This window comes from Hypanus sabinus, chromosome 14, assembly GCF_030144855.1.
Source record: "Hypanus sabinus isolate sHypSab1 chromosome 14, sHypSab1.hap1, whole genome shotgun sequence".
NCBI classification, from domain to species: Eukaryota; Metazoa; Chordata; class Chondrichthyes; order Myliobatiformes; family Dasyatidae; genus Hypanus; species Hypanus sabinus.
Window position 1 is genome coordinate 7024495 of NC_082719.1, and position 18029 is coordinate 7042523.

An 18029-nucleotide genomic window follows, 5' to 3' on the forward strand; every position below is an offset into this window, starting at 1 on the left:
AAAGAGGTGGAGTTCATGAGTTCAATGCCCAATCAGAAATCAAATACCAGAGGGGAAGAAGTTGTATCTGAATCATTGAGTATGTGCCTTCAGGCTCCTGTACATCTTCCTGATGGTAGCAATGAGAACAGGGCATGAACTGGCTGATGCAGGTCATCAGTTGACTAGTTTAGTAGTTGCTACTTCAGCTGCCGCCATATTGCAGCCTTCAGGACACAATGTCAAACTTAACAATTCCAATCATTTTCTTTCTTTCTGCTATAGGTTACTCATTTGCAAATCTAAATCAATTTTTCTCCCTCCACAGATACTGCCTGCTGCACTGGGTATGTTAAACATTCTTGTTCAGATTTCTGATTTCAGAAACTACCCTGAATTCAGTTCACAGTTTTTGGCATGTTATTTTGCTTATTTTCACTTTCTCATCCTGCCCTTGGAAATCTGTTAACCAGGTGATCCTGTAATTATTGGGAACACCTGGCCTTACCCAATAAGAGGCATTCTCTTTCTACCATCCATCCCTCTGCAACTGACCACTGGCTTGATTTTTTCCCCAATTCATGAAGCTCCTGTATCTGAGATGTTACCTGTGTGTCTCTTTACATGGATACTTCCTGCCCTGCTGAATATTTCCTGTTTATATTTCAGATTGTGTCCATAGATGTTTAATTTTAAATCACTTTATGTTTTGTAACTAGAAAAGATTAAACTAATTTACATAAGTCAGGGAATGCAGGTCTAACTTAGAAGTTAGTTTAAGCAAAGCATGCAAGTAGCATGTGGTCATGTGATAATGTATGTAATTTACATACTTATCCATATAACCCATAAAGAAATATTTAATGAACAGGAAAGCTTAATCAGTCAATACATATACAAGATTACTCAAATATTATTGAAATATTAAATGTACAACACACTGCATCTGGTTTTGGGAACCAATCAACTACAGGAATGTTTATGAAAATATGGTATTATAGTTAATCAACAGCATTTATTTCAGCGGTCACGGCACCATCATCGTCCTCCAGGCTGAGCTGAGTATTCTCTCAATAAACGTTCATGTACTATGTTCAGCTTTTCACAGAAAGGAGGTAAACTTCAGAGATAAACAAGTTACAACTTAAATCTAGGAAAGTATCTGAATGTTGAAGTTAGGAGTAGAAGGAACGTGTAGAATAAAATGAATAAAAAGGTAAAATGCTGATGGGTGTAAGGAACCTGTTAAGCTGAGGAAAGACAAAGCAAGATGAAAGGTCCAGGGAAACAATTCCAGAAGATGGGGGCATATGTGGATGCATTCCCTAACACAGAGAGAAACAGTGTAATCAACGAGATATTGCAAGTACTGTTGTAGCCTTCAGATGTACTGTAGCTAAAGAAAAAGAAGTCTAAGATCTAAGTTGACATTAAATTTGGACAAGAATATTGAGTATGCATTATTAACAAATCACTATTTTGCTCACTTGCTTCTATCAACTGCATTTTTTAATAATTTCTGGTCCTAACTTTCTGTCAAAGCTAATTAAGAACATCATAGTGTATAACATAGAACTGTTTAGATTTTAATAAGATCCATTTTGACAGAGATAAAGCAATTATTACAGGTGCTTGCTGAAGAATCTCAATGAGCAATTTCTATTGGCATTTACATGCTCATGAGAAGGCTTAAAAAAGTCATCTTTCAGCCGCTGTCATTTAGATCATTCCATCAATAATTAATAGTAACTGAGTTAAGAATAGTAACACATGATAAGAATGCATAATATTACATTAAAGTTAGGAATGTATGTGGATGACAACATGCTTTTTATGATACTGAAAATTAATTTTCATTTTGAGGGTTTGATGTTTTGAAGTTTTTGAGGGGAAGGCCTGAAGAAGATGGTGACAGCATACAAAGTGACCCAGAACGATGCCTTGCAGATGGCTCAAGAAACTACTTCTTTTTACATCTTTTTATTTCAAATGTGGTTCTTCTACAGGTGAAGCATTGAATCTACATTTTGGTAGCATATCCTCAGGCCGATTGAGCAATCTGGTGCTTTGATGTTTCCGAGAAGTTTCCGGTGATGCGTGCAGCCTGGAGGCCCAGAAACCTAGAGACTCCATTTATCACTGATCTCTCCGATTAAAGCACCAAGGAAGATTGAAATCATTGTAGAAGCTGAGGGGATGTTCAGCGACGCCCACTGCTCTGCTTTCGAATGACGTCTCTCTCCCCCCCCCATGCTACCGGAGTCCTGAGCCCTGGGTAAGGTTTAATCAGTGAGGTTTCTGGACTGGACACTGTAGTTCACGTTATGATGTGCTTTTGGTTTCCAGTTGATCCCTTTTTATTGTTGCTACTTTGGGCAAATTTTGAATTGGGGCAGCCTGCAGATAATGAAAACTGAGCTGAAACTGAATACGTCTGGACCCTCTCAATTTTGTGTTTTATATTCTGTGGGTTTTTTCTTTGTTACTGCTTGTGTGATTTGTTTTTCTTTGCATGTGGGGGTGGGTTGTTTAATGTTATTTATTTATTGAGATACAGGGCAGAGTAGGCCCTTCTGGCCCTTTCTGAGGCTACACCTTTGGACTATGGGAGGAAACCAGAGCACCCGGAGAAAACACATGCAGTCACCAGGAGAACATACAAGCTCCTTACAAGCAGTGGCAGGAATTGAATCCGGGCTGCCTGTACTGTAAAGCGTTGTGCTAACCTGTATGCTACCTTTTCTTTGAAGGGGTTCCAATGTCTTCTTTTTTTTGTGGCTGTCTGTCGGGAAGATGAATCTCATGGTTGTATATTGAACAAATATTTTGATGCTATATGTTCTTGAATGGTTATTTAAGAGAAGAACCCAGTTTTTGAAATTGTCATTCATTTCTGTTGATAAATATGGAACCTCCAACATCAAGTTCACAAATACTGATGGCTATAAACTCTATAATTATGGAGTTACAAAACATCAACAACTTCTATAGTTTCAAAAAAAAACTTCCACAGACAATATTCCTATTTTTATATAGTGTAAACAAGTATACAAACTTTAAACAAGAGAAAATCTGCAGATGCTGGAAATCCAAGCAACACACACAAAATGCTGGAGGAACTCAGCAGGCCAGGCAGGACTGGCGAAGGGTCTCAGCCCAAAACGTCGACTCTGCTTCTATCCACAGATGCTGCCAGGCCTGCTGAGTTCCTCCAGCATTTTGTGTGTGATACACATTTTAAACCTGGATAGGCTGGATTTTAAACCTGGATAACCTAATTGAGGAGCAATTGAAATCACATTATGTGTCACAAAGCACTTACCGATGCACACTTTAGTGGCACTCGGGAAGAAATGCGGCTTGCAGTTAGCCACACACACTCCATGTGGCACTCCATCAGTCTCCTGATAAATCTGAACGGACTCTTCAGCTTTGAGACAACTGACACATTGTGAATGCTTGGGTCCAATGCACACTCGGCAAGGGGGGCTGCAGGCTTTTGAGAAAATAAATTAACAATGAGGATCTCATGTTTTAAGATGGAATTGTGCTCTTTTGGAAAAGAAACATAATCCAGCATTAATCAAATTCTTCCACTGGTTATGACTATTGAATAGCTAAGCTGTAATCCTTGAGCAGTGCATATGTTACTGCATTACTGAGGAAGGAAGTCTGAGTACAGAAGGCAGCTGATTTTTTCTGGAGATAGGCCACTCACACGGACTACACTTCAGCATCCAAGACCATTGTAATGCAGCCAGAATTCTGGTGGATCAGTGACATCAAGACATCCTGCCAAGAGTGGTGATAGAGGCAAATGCATTAGCAGCATTTAAGAAGCTCTTGGTTAGGCACATAGATGATAGAAAAATTGAAGGCTATGTAGGAGGGAAGGGTTAGATTGATCTTAGAGTTGGTTAAAAGGTTGGCAAAACATTGGGGGTGTCAAAGGGTCTAAACTGTGCTGTAATGTTCTCTGTTGCATGTCTAGTCTCTCATAATTCTGAACCATAAGTAGAGGGAACCTGGAGTTCAAGTTTCACCATGTCAACTGCAACTTTAAAAAAAACTTGTATCTGTTTACATGTGTAAAATTATAAAAATTCAAACACTTTGCCAATGATCTTTGGGAAGGAAACCTCTCATCCATATTTGGTCTGGCCTAAATGTTACCCCAGCACTACACTACTACAGCTACTCTGAAATGATTGGGAGTTTCTCTCAATTGACTCACACTAACGTCAGCATCTTGGGCAACTGGTGATGGACAATAAATTCTGGTTTTGCCAGTAAGTACTTCGATCTAGTTTCTTGAATTGTGACTGAACATATGGGAGGAAGCAACGTCAAATTTTAAATTGAAACAGAATAAGACAACTAGCCAAGAAATGATAATCAGGACTAAAAGGCCACAGAATTATATAATTACTACTGGACAGAAGGAGAATATTTGTAAGGTATTTACCATTATTCAACCATATTCCTTCATGATATAACTAAACTAATTCACATCATCAGTACATTTGTTCAGATTTTAATTCAACAGCAAATAAGACTAACAGAGGTCAATGTAGAAATAAATCAGGTAACACTATCTCTCAGGCTTTTTCCTGTCATTCTCGGCAGGCACTGCTGATCCCAGGCATCAAATAGTCAATACACCACAAGGAATTTCCATTGAAATAAGTTTCAAAATCATTTTCCTAAGAGCTGTATCAAAGCTGATTCCAGATTCAATGGCAGAAGTAAGTCATCATGCTCTGAGAAGCAAAATAGTCTGTGGGGAAGAAAAGAGCATGATGCATGAGCATGAACATGATGCAAAACAATCCCGACAACAAAAAGGAAATTGAGAGTTTTATACACAAAGTGCCGGCAGCAGCTATGGCAATGAATAGATAGTTGATGTTTCAGGCCAAGACCCTTCATCACGATTGGAAAAAAAAGGAAGGAAGGTGTCAAGATAAAATAATGGGGGACAAGGAGGACAATTGAAAGGAGGACAAGCCAGAAGGTGATAGGTGAAGCCAAGTGGATGGTGGAGGGGGTTGAAGTAAGGAGCTGGGAGGTGATAGGTGGAAATGGGAAAGGGCTGGAGAAGAAGGAATCTGATGGGAGAGGAGAGTGGACAATGAGAGAAAGAAAAAGAGGAGCAGCACCAGGGGAGATGATAGGCAGGTGAGAAGTCGTAAGATGGGAGCCAGAGTGGGGAATGAAGAACAGGGTAGCAGGGATAAAAGTTACCAGAAAGAGAAATCAATACTCATGCCATCATGTTGAAGGCTATCTAGATGGAATATGAGGTGTTGCTCCTCCAACATGAAATGGCCTCATCAAGGCAGAAGAGGAGGCCACGGGCTGACTTGCCAGAAAAGGAATAGGGACAGGAAACAAAATGTAGCCATGTCTGACCCCTTTGGAACTGATGGCAATATTATACTTAATTCCCAAATTAACAAGTTGTAGAAGGTCTGGTGCCACACATTTTAATTAATTCTACACGTCAGAAATATACAATTAATTCCCCGAAACTGAGGATCGAACTTCATATTTGCCAGAGTATTTGACTATAATTTTTCAAAGATTTGTCAAGAATATTTTGTTTCTAATTTTACCTCATGCCAATTCTGCTCATAGATTTCTACCTTTGAGTAACTATACAACACTGTCTCTTAGATGGTTAATAAATGGTCGCCTTTGACTGCATTGACCTTGAAAATTTTCAGTTATTCAGCAAGTGTTTGTACAGCAACACTGTTTTACAGATAATTAAAGTTGGGATGTTTAGAAACACGGTGAATACATTTCTGAAACATTTCAGTGGAGGGTTAGAAGAATATTAATGGGAGATGAGTCATCGACTATCCTTCTCAGCTGTTTACATTTTATTTTACCAAGCACATCTTTCCAAATGATGTTCTGGTTTTGGGGTGAGCAGCTGCAGTACTTCAACTCTCTGATGGCGCTCCTGATATTTTTTTAGACTTTAGAGCACAGAAACTCTGTGACCTAGCCTTTTCCAACCCAGTGTTCCCTACTGGGATTTTGTAGGCAAGCAGTCTGAATCAAAAAGTATATAGAAAGAAATATAATTTAAGATTTAAATTGCACATAGAAATTGCAGCAACGAGTGATTAAGAATGAAAGAAAAGGTGGGATAAACAGTAAGACATGAAAGCTACATGAAGAGTACACCACCGGACAGACCCCAGGGCCTTGATGCCTGTACCACATTAAAGTAGTCCCATCTACCTGCACAGGGTGCATATTGCTCTACTCCCCATCTGTTCATGCACTTATCAAAATCATATTTGTTTCTGCCATCTCCTGTTGCACCTCTGACTGCATGTTCAGGTACCTACCACTCTCTGTGTAATAAACTTGCCTCACAAATCTCCTCTAAAACTCCCTCCTAAATGGCCCTCTCAGCTTAAAGCTATGCCCCATGGTATTTAACATTATTAGAAGTGTTTGTGACCATTTTACCCTATTTATGCCTCTGACAATTTCATATACTCTGTCAGGTCAACCTCTCAGCTTCAGCACTCCAGGGGAATAGTCCAAGTTAGCCCAGCCTCTTCTTATAGCTAATATTTTCTAATTCAAGCAACATCCTAGTCAACCACTTCTGCACACTCTCCAAAGCCTCTACTTGCTCTCTGAAATGCAAAGACCAGAACTGCACTCAACATTCCAAATGAGGCTTAACCAAACATTTGATATTGCTGTAACATGATTTCCAAACTTTATACGCAACACCCTGCCCAATAAATGTATTAATGTATAAACACCTTCTTAACAACTAATCTACCAAAGTAGCTCTTTCTAGGAGGTATAGACTTGGACCCCAAGATCCCTCTGTGATCTTAATATCAATGGTCTTGAAATTTACTGTATACTTTTCTCGATATGAGTGCGTAACTCCTCACACTTGTATGGATTAAAGTCTATCTGCTCTTTGTCTGTTTATATTTCCACATGATCACTGTTCTGCAGCATCCTTTGACAACTTTCCTCACTGTGTACATTTCTGCCAATGTTTGTGTCATCTGCAAGTTTACAAATCAGCCTACCTACATTTTCAATCCAAATCATTTATTGATACATATTTCAGAAGCAGAGGTCACCGTACTGATTCCTGAAGAACCGCAAGAACCACACTGTTCCACAGACTCTAATCAGCATAACCTCTCTCCTTTTGTCTTCCATAATACTGAAACCAGTCTAACACATCACTGTGGATTCTATGTGCCTTTATCTTCTAGATCAGCCTACCATGTTGAGTGCCTTACTGAAATCCACGGCCCAACCCTCATTATTCATCTTTGTTATTTCCTCAAGGAATTCAGACCAAGTTCACAAGACACTACCCACATCCACACAAAACCCTGCTGACTAATATGTGTATGTTGCTTAGATTTCCAGTGTTGCTGCCTGGCCAGCTGAGATCCTCCAGCATTTTGTGTGTGTTGCTTGGATTTCCAGCATCTGCAGATTTTTTTTCTCTTGTTTCTGACTAATATGTCCAAGTTTTTTCCAAATATTAATAAACCCTATCCCTAAGAATCTTCTCCAATAATTTCCCTACCACTGATGTAAGTGCATGATTATCCCTAGTACCCTTCTTAAACAGAGCCACAACAATTCTCCAGTCCCATGGGACCTTGACTGTGGCTAAAAAGGATATAAAGGTCTCTGATAGGCCTCAGCAACTTCCTTAATAATCCGAGATAGACTCCATCAAATTCATGAACCTTGCCAACTTTATCTTTCTTCCTCACAGGAACATTCAATCCCTAATTCTAATCAGAGTCTTTAAACAACCATATCAGATGTGGACTAAACCACAACCGCTCCAAATCTACTCTCCTACCCAATACTGGTGTAATTAGACTTCCTGTAATTTAGCACTCTCATCTGTTCCACCACCTTATCGACCAGCTAGAGAAATGAGCAGAACAGTGAAAGATGGTATTTAATGCAGACAAGTGTGAGGTGTTGTGCCTTGAAATGGACAAACCAGAGTAGGAGTTACACGGTCCATGGTCAGGCACTGAGGAGTGAGGTACAGCAGAGCAATCTAGGAGTAAAGATCCTTAATTCCTTGAAAATAGCACCACAGTTAGATAGGGACATAAAGAGACCTTTGGCACATTGGTTTTCAGAAATCAAAGTATCGATCGATACAGGAGTTGGGATGTTATATTGAAATTGTACAAGAAGTTGGTGCAACCACACTTGGAGTATTGTGTATAGTTCTGCTCACCTACATACACAATAGATATCAATGTTTTAAAGAATATAGAGAAAATTTATAAGGATGCTGCTGGAACTTGCGAACCAGAGGTTGAATAGGTTAGGACTTTATCCCCTGGTTGGGCTATCTGTAATGCATTTCAAGAAACTCTCCTAGAGTCACCTAACAAATTCTGCTGCATCTAAGCCTCTTGTGTGAAGGACATCCCAGTCCACATTAGGAAAACTTAAATCACCAACGGCAGCAATCCCGTTGTTTACACACTTTTCTCTGGTCTGCTTACATACCCGTTCCTCTAGCTCCTGCTGGCTTTTGGGAGATCTATATTGTAGCCCCATCACACTGACTACGCTTACCTTATTTCTGAACTCTAATTGTAGTGCTTCACTGGATACAAGCCTTCCCGGATATTCTCAGTCTGGCTTTCTCCCGTACAGGTAGTGCGACTCATCCACCTCTTTGGTCTTGTGGTTAGTGAGCGGAGTTACACATTGTGGAGAAGTGAGCTAACTCTGCCAGCAGCATCCATAACTCCAGTTGTAAGTGTGCAAGCATTCAAGATTTCACCGTCTGAAGACTGATTGGTCAGCCACCTTGACCACAACCGGGTGCTCTTGCTTTGATTCGCAATTTTGGAAATCTTTACTACTATTGGGTCAAAATTAGTCTCATTGAGTCAATAATGAAAGGTTTATGGAATCTACTGCAAACTTTAACAAGTATTTAAAGCAAATAAAACCAATATGAAATAGCTGGAAGATAAACAAATTTGTGATCCAGCAAAGGCTTTGTAATAAGGACTGCTTCAACTTCAACCAAAAAACAACAGTGTAGCATACTTCTACAACCATACTGCATACCTTGGCATGTTCCATGTGCAGAGTAAAATCCCTCAGGACAGGCTGAGAGACACTGGCCTTTGTGTAGGACATGCTGCTCAGCACAGGAGGTGCAAAGCACAGGGGAAGAGCCAGCACAGGTTGCACAGGATACGTGGCAAGCTGAAAAAAGAGAACGGCACAGCTGTAAACACATAAATCAGAGGAGCTGAATGAGGAAGCAACTGGTTAAGTAGAAAACCCATGAACAGAAATGAATGTACTGAGATCGTGTTACACAACCAAACGTTCATACCACACAGGAGCATATGCAGCCCATTATTTCTGTACTACTACTGTTACAAATTTGCTAATGACTCTCACTTATCTACCCTTCTCCCATAGCTTTGAAAGCTTTTCCTTTCCACACAGACTTTACAACATGGCACCATGCCAAAAGGTGTACTGAAAGAGAAGGAATGGTACAAGCCTACCCACACAACAGCGGAGAGTGCAGGGTGCCTCACAATTTACTTAGAGTGCCCCATCCTTTACTGATCACATTTAAAACATGCCAAAAAAAACACAGCTGTTTGAACACTAGTGACATAAAGTACAATAAATAATATTTCAGAATAGGCTCCAAATGAAGATACATCAAGGTAGAAATGGAAATGATAAATGGTAAAGTTAGTTTATTATTGGTACATGTGCAGTGTTGTGGCTACTCGAACAACGCACAGCGCTAGAGACGAGGCATGGGGGGGGGGGGCCGTTAATCCTTGTTGACACATCTTCCATAGAATCCAATAATAATAATGTTCAAAATCAAAGAAGTGTATTTGATCCTTTATTAGTAGCTTGATAAACAAACAATCTTGAAACAATAAAACAAATGAAACTAAAAGAGAGATATTAAACGTACTTAAGTGGAATTAAGCAAAGTTAAGTGGTCGACAAAAGGATATCACATCCAGCATTCTCAAGCTCTAATTGACTACATGGTGATCTTACTGTAGCGATGTGCTACACACAGCGCTGAAATAACGACACGCAGTCGGTAAGTCGTTAGGAGACGAGTTTATTCAAACTTCGCGGTGCTGGCATTTAATCCCTAGCCCGCCCTCTCCGGGCGGAAATGACATCAGAGGTGCATTACCAAAGTCTCTGGCTGGCTATTTGTGAGTCGGTTCGCCTGTGCAGAAAGTGGGTCGTCACAATACCATGATTTTTTGTAAAGGTCAGGCTCACGTGATTTGAACGCTGCAGTCCTAGGTTTCAGTAGGGAGTGTATCTCCCAGTTCATCCATGGTTTCTGTTTGGGAACAGCTGGGTTGTCCTGTTTAGTGCACAGTCCTCAGTACATCTGCTAATAAAACCCATGACAATGCCGAACCTACCCACCTAGCATGACTGCTGAGTCTTTGAATACAGACCAGTCTACTGACTCAAAGCCTTTATAAAGACCCTCATCTGTTTCCTCAGACAGGCACTGAAAAAAAAACATTCTACACTGGATCTTCACATTTCAGCCTCTGTTTGCATACACCAGAAGGAGCTCAGCCTGGTGTTTGATTTGCCATAGTGTGGCCAGGGGGTGTCTAATGCTGCAATATGGTGAGTTTTCGCTGAGCAAGAGGAATCGAGGCAGGTCCCATAAGAGGTTCAAAAACTGCGTGAAAGCTAACATTGCACATGCTGGGCTTGTACCAAAATGTCTGGAACAGAGTGAGCTAGACCGAAGTGGCTGGTGACAACGACCTGGAGGAGAGATAATGACCAGTTCTAATCACTGCCCGACAAAGAAAGAAAAAAAAAGCAGTGGCTCCAAGTCCAGAACCAGCACAGTTTTCACATCCTTATTGTGGACAGTTCTGTCGCTCACAACTTGGACACAACAGATCTGCGCAAACCCAACAGTCATCATCAGATATGATGGACAACCAATCAATCATCAATCAGCGGTAGACAAGGGTGTTTGGGCCCCTATTGGAACAGGAGACACGTTAATAGTACTTTAGTAAAACACATGTGAAGTTGGCCTAGTAAAATTTGCCAGCAATGAAGAAGAGAAAATGGAAATGCAGTGCTTGCAAGTAGATAGGTATGAACTATATCAGTTCATCTGTCAGTGACAACATCAGCATGCTGTTATTTTGGTTATGTGGGGCTAGACATTGTAGGGAATGTGCCGACACAACCAGGCAACAATTCTCAAAACATTCTGAAGTGAATTCACCCAACATCAGCATTTCCTGGCCCAGGCATCCTCATGACCCTTCCCGTATGAAGGAACAAATGCAATTTTCCCAAAGAATAAAATTAGAAAGCATAAAAAAACATCATAATTTTCATGCTTTTCATTTGTACTACAGTATTCTTACTACTTAATCTGCTCTGCATTAGATTCCACCTCCTTACTGTCATGAAGTTTAGAAATTTGATTTACATTATTACCAATAGCTGTATAAAATTATTCAAAGAAGCTTTTCACCTTTACTCTGGATTCTACCTCACTCTTAGCTGTTCTAGTTACAGCTTAAGAGGGAACCTCCTAAAATGCAAAAGACTTTGCTCAACAAGTACTATAACAATACAAAATGAGATTAATAGGGTGAACTCTACTTGTGGGGAAAAAACATGATTAATAAGTTGAATTCCCAAAAGTAGTATATGACAGTAGAATAGTTTATTTAGACATACATATGTGCAGGATTATGTTCAGTATTTATAACCATATGGTATTCAAATTCCAAGCCCTGCAACTGAGGTGGAGTAACTCACATGACCTACCATTCCACATGGAAACTATATGACAGCCAGGCCAAAGGCTACATTTATTTTGAAGTATTTATCAGTACATTTCCAAATGAATCTTTGGCACAGAGATTTTGATCTGAATTCAAGTGCCCAAAGCAAAAAGGACACTAAATTCACATGTATTATTTGATCAGTCAGAGGTCACCCAAGTGCAGCCCTACTTGCTTGCAAGTTTAAAATTATGGGAATTCAGTGGGTATTCCAAGGGAAGGCTTGAACTTTTAAAGAGAGAGTTGTATAAGTTTGTTGACTTGCACAATATTCTGCAAAATATTGGATTATTTCTATTTCTATTTAATTTTAAGCTAACTGTATTGTCTAATTCTTCTTAAAACAATAATCATATGACATTAATTGCTTTAATGGGAGTCTACTGCTTGCATCTAACACTTGTGGAAAAAAAACTCTTCAGATCTGTGTTCGGATTTTGCATCGCCGATTTTTATATTCCCATTTTCGAGCCTCAGTTTAAACTAAATTATTCATTGGATGGAGCAATTGAAAAAACATCTTTCCACCCAAGGATGGAAACACAAAAGCTGAACAGAAAGTTGATGACTTTAAATCTTTAAAGGCTTCTTATCCATCTGCAAATATTTCGAAGTGTAAGCTGATAAGAGAATTGAAACTGTAAAGTTTCTGCTTTTATTGCAATGACTGAGTGAACAAAAATTGTATCCGAAATTTAGAAAAACATTGCTTATCCTTGAAGTTTCTGCTCAGGCTACTCCTTTAATATTTAGCATTTTTATATTGCAAGGTCATTCTATGCACCAGAGTTTCAGAGGGGATGCTGGATTGCGTATTGGAGTGAGATTTCAAAAGAAACAACCGGGGGCAGTCAGACCATTCAGTGTGCCACAGTTCCCGAGGGTCATTGGATTGAGCGGCAGAAGAGAGGCTTCAACAGAAGTGAGTGGGAGCAGTTGGGAAATTCTGTGTCACAGTACTCAAGGAGAAGTTGGTTTGTGCATAGTTAGGCAATAAAAAGAAGGCAGGTTTAAGCAGAGTGGCCATTGTATGAGTGGGCCAGTGTTCGGAGTGGGGAATTGAAGCTTTGACAAGGGGAGGCAGAGGCTGCAGGTAGATTTTTCTTTCCATTTGACTTTTCTTTCTTTCCATTGTACAGTTAGAGCAGTGGAGATGCCAACAGAATAGTGGAATACTCCTCTTGCAGGATGTCAAAAGGCAGTGTCCCTGATGACTATGTCTTCAAGAACTGCACCCAGCTGCAGCTTCTTTCAGACCATGTTAATGAATTACAGACTGTGTTAACAAATACAAAATCTGCCAGAGGAGTGAAATTGCTAAGGTCTGAAACACTCTATACTTGTATTAAAAAAAACTGTTTGTTTTATAAATGTCCTTTGACTGACTGATGTATTGAATTTTGATTAATATAACTAAATGTGTTTTTCACAAGGCATTTTGAAACACTAGGTGAATTCGCCCTATCCAATGTGCAAGTCTTTGCAATGCAGTTCTCGCAGTGTGTGACCAAGCTAAATGGGGAGATCCACTCTCTGAAAACTCAGCATAAATGATTTGCAACAAGCCTCAGAACCAGAACAAGGTTCCACCATAACTGGTAACACTGAGGCTCAGTGCAATGGTCTGCCAACACAGGTGAACACCAGCTGCCAATCCCCAGCAAACAGGCCCAAGCCCTGTATTCCAGCATTGATCGGTGACACTGCTTGCCCAGTGGCCATCCAACACTGGCTGCCATTGGTAGCCCCCTCTGTGGGTGATTTAGGATGAAAGATAATGGCACGGACTGGTGTTTGTGCACAGCTCCTGATCTGCAGTACTGTCTGTAGCACCTCCAGCACCTCTCTATATTTAACACTACAATGAATTTGTTAGCATAGATTGCATTGCCATTCTCACAAGGTAACCCCCCCCCCCACCCCCATTGTGCTATGCAGACTGACTCGCCAATAATCTGCTTACCAAAGCTCAGCATGAGTTTTTTAATGACCGTATTAACTCTAGTCTTCACATACACTCAGTCCAACTAGGACAACAAAGAGGAATTCCAGAGGGAGAGTGTGATTTATTGACCCTGATGTTACAGCAATGTATGATTACATATCAGATCAGGTATTTTGGGCAAGTGTACACTCGTTGTTCCGCCGCAAGAATACCTCACTGGACAGAAACCTGCTGAGTTACTGATGGGGAAAATGTGTCAAATTATAATTAGGATAAAACGAGGCCAGGACTTAGCCTTAGAGAGTTTCCACCAACTGGCAAACATACAATATCAGATCTTGTAATCACCCATTGTGAAGCAAACAGCACTTGAAGAAATCCAATTAAGGTAGTGTGGGAGATGTTGTTACACAAAACTGCTGATTCTGGAATCTGGAGCAAAACGTAAACTGCCGGAAGAACTCAGTAGGTCAAGAGGTTGGTTAACATTTCATGTCCAGACCTTATATTGGAACTGCGAGTGTAGAGGGAAGATAGCCACGATTCAACCAGAGGGAAGAGTGAGGCAGAGGCTGGTAGGTGATAGAGGGGTATAGTGGGCAAATGAAGCCAGGTTGGGAGGGAAAGACCGGTTGGTGCGGGAATGGGGAGGGAACTGTAAATTCAGGGTACGGACTGAGACGGAGTACAGATGCTGTGCAAAATGATCACCTGCTCTGCACTTGGTCTCACCAATTGTGAGCACTAAAGGCAACAGAGCAGGTTAAAGGAGATGCACCCGTTTAATCATCCCTCCCTCTCTGCCTCGTATCTAATTTCACTTGTCACCTACCAGACTGTCTCATCCATCCGTTTCACTTCTAAATACTGACTAACTTTTCTCCACAAAACACTGACCATCAATTTGCTTCCACTGATGCTGCTTGACACACTAAGTTCTACCAGCAGTGTACATATTGTTTGTTAGATATGGACATCCGTAAGACATTTAACAAGGTCCTGCATAGTAGGCTGCTCTGTAAAGTTAAAGCCATAGGGAACCAAGGTGAGCTGCCTAATTGGATGCAAAAATCGACCTGGTGCTGGAGGAAGAGGGTGGTGGTGGAATGATGCTTTTCTGATTGGAAGTGTTTGCACTGCACAGACCATAGCTTCAGGACATTGGGCTGTTGTCCAAATCATAGACACATGGTAACTGGGTAACACTGAGAAACAGCAATCACTGCTGGCTTCCCCCACATTAATTCAGAATCAAACAACATCAATAGGTAACCAGAACATGATCTGATTCTGCACCATCCCAGTGCAACTGAGTGTGGAGATGGATTGATAACCCAACATCAAACTAAGCCCAAAGCAAAACTTCCAAGAAGAGGAAATTGGACAATTAAAATACTGAAGCTGGTTTTTAAAAGGTGTTTTGGAAAAAAAAACTATTTACTTGGTATTTTCATGTTCATCATCATAAGATTTGCCTTTAATTACAAAACCTGGCTGTTCATGTCCTTGTGGATGAATACTCCAGTTTAATTTGTAAAGTCAGTAAAAAGACCTATAAACCATTTTAAGCACTGGCTTGTGAGCTGAACTGAGTCAAAATACTTTTAAAACTAGCATAACAAAATACAGAAATGTAAGATAAATTTAAAAAGTTGTGCTTAATATTCCATGGTCTTTTCTACCAGTTGCATCAATTTCAGTGGTAATCTGCCAGATAAACAATGGTGAAGTTATGCAGAATCTCCAGGTCAGAGAATTTAAGCAGGTGATTAGATTGGCAATCTAACTTAATGATCTCTCTGATGATCTCAATTAATTTGAAGCATTAAGTTAATGCATTGTAGTGCAGTTAAAAACAAAAATAAAATCCAACCAAATGTCATTTCAACCCTGAAGTGTGAGTTCAAAATGAGGTACAGCACTCTAAATGGTTTGCCCATGTCTGTAATTCCCACAACAGGAATAAAATAAATATTATAAAATGTTATTTCTCACCACATTTAGAAGAGGGAAGAAAAAGATGCAGTTTCTAAAACTGTGAAATATAAACTACAGAAAAAATAAGCAGTGTCTTTATTTTTCATTAAATCAGGACATCCAGACCCCTAAGCATTATGTGCCACTCATGAAGTGATCTGAACTCTAGGCTGACCCTTCCCACAGGCAAGTTTCCCCTGCCTGTTTTCATCCATTCAATGAATAAACATAAAGACGGCTTTGTGTTATCACACAGGAAATCAGCCTGGACACTACGCAAACAGCAGAGGGAATATAAATACCTCAAAGGACAGAGAATGTCCTCCAACTCAAGTCAGCCTCCACGGTGGAAATAATGGGTTACATTAGACAAGAACTATTCCTAAATAATTGGAGAAACTGCAAGGCAGAGTACAAAGTAAATGGCAGGATACTTGGTAGTGTGGAGGAGCAGAGGGATCTGGGGGTACATGTCCACAGATCCTTGAAAGTTGCCTCACAGGTAGATAGGGTAGTTAAGAAAGCTTATGGGGTGTTAGCTTTCATAAGTCGAGGGATAGAATTTAAGAGACGCAATGTAATGATGCAGCTCTATAAAACTCTGGTTAGGCCACACTTGGAGTATAGGGTCCAGTTCTGGTTGCCTCACTATAGGAAGGATGTGAAAGCATTGGAAAGGGTACAGAGGAGATTTATCAGGATGCTGCCTGGTTTAGAGAGTATGCATTATGATCAGTGATTAAGGGAGCTAGGGCTTTACTCTTTGGAGAGAAGGAGGATGAGAGGAGACATGACAGAGGTGTACAAGATATTAAGAGGAATAGACAGAGTGGACAGCCAGCGCCTCTTCCCCAGGGCACCACTGCTCAGTACAAGAGGACATGGGTTTAAGGTAAGGGGTGGAAAGTTCAAGGGGGATATTAGAGGAAGGTTTTTCACTCAAGAGAGTGGTTGGTGCGTTGAATGCACTGCCTGAGTCAGTGGTGGAGGCAGATACACTAGTGAAGTTTAAGAGACTACTAGACAGGTATATGGAGGAATTTAAGGTGGATGGTTATATGGGAGGCAGGGTTTGAGGGTCGGCACAACATTGTGGGCTGAAGGGCCTGTATTGTGCTGTACTATTCTATATTCTATTTAAACTTTGTCTCTAAACATACTTCTCCAACATGAGAGAAACCCATTCACCTGTCTAATTAATTCTAGTCATAATGAATCAGAGTTGGGGGGGGGGGGTGCTGTAATCTCACAATGTGGATCACATATAAAGAAAACTAACAGACAGAAATGTTTCTCCTTTGAATGTTTTCCAGGGTTCAAGTTAAATAATATCATATGCTTTCTTGTACTATTTTCTGTCTTGACACTACAAGCATATCAAATTCTGTACCACCACTCAAAAGGTAATATATAAAAGTGGTCAAATCCACCATCCTAAGCCACTCTGGCAGAATGAGCTTCGTGAAAACTGTACAAGTAACTCAAGTTTTCATTTCTGATGTTGAAACGGGAGGCCCTATTCCTCCTACATTCAATATTTGTTCTTACCTGCACATCTGCTAGCCACATCTTTGTAAAAGCCTTCAGCACAATGTGAGACACACTTCCCATTGTACATAACTCTGTCTTCAGAACAGCTCAGGCATCTTGAATCATCATAATGGCAAGTCTGGCACGATGAGTCACATGCTGTACATAAAGAAAAACAAGCAAAGTTAAACAGATTAAACTGCAAATCAAAGTCACACTAGTTAATTATCTAGATCATTCATGGATGCAGTTAATAGACTTAAGTTAGTGTACTTTTCCAGTGCCTCAAGTAATCCATATAGTTATGAAGACATGTGACTGTGCCCCATTTACAGAACTATTTATCTTACCCGGTGCAAAATGTTACATAGATTAGAAATTTCTAAAATTGTTTTTAAAAATGCTTTGAGCTGCGAGACCAGCAGCATTTGAAGGTCAGTTGAGAGTTGAGTTTAACTAACAGGAGTTCAGCTCCTGAGTTCATCTTGCAGGTGTTGTGCCGTGCACAGCACTTGTTGCCTAAATTATAAAAAGATAAAGCATCTCTTTAATTTTCAGAGATAGTGTTGAGAAAATGCCCATCATAAGGTGCCTTAACAGCATCAAAGGAACTTGAATAGTTTTAAATGTCTCATATCACAGATATTTCAAAACTACACTAACAGTCTTAAAGAATAAAATAGTTTAAAAATCTGTTTAGAAAGTGCAAACAC

General features: G+C 40.1%; 1 protein-coding gene across 3 annotated transcripts in view; it reads right to left on the reverse strand.

Moving 5' to 3' along the window:
* fras1 (Fraser extracellular matrix complex subunit 1) overlaps positions 1 to 18029 on the reverse strand; it is a 518960-nt gene that overhangs the window by 240383 nt on the left and 260548 nt on the right. For all 3 annotated transcript variants that reach the window (XM_059988734.1, XM_059988733.1, XM_059988732.1), the window contains 3 exons: positions 17335 to 17475; positions 9097 to 9237; positions 3302 to 3475 (listed from right to left, as the gene is read on the reverse strand). In XM_059988734.1, the coding sequence (XP_059844717.1) occupies positions 3302 to 3475; positions 9097 to 9237; positions 17335 to 17475 (456 nt within the window). The remainder of the gene's footprint in view (positions 1 to 3301; positions 3476 to 9096; positions 9238 to 17334; positions 17476 to 18029) is intronic.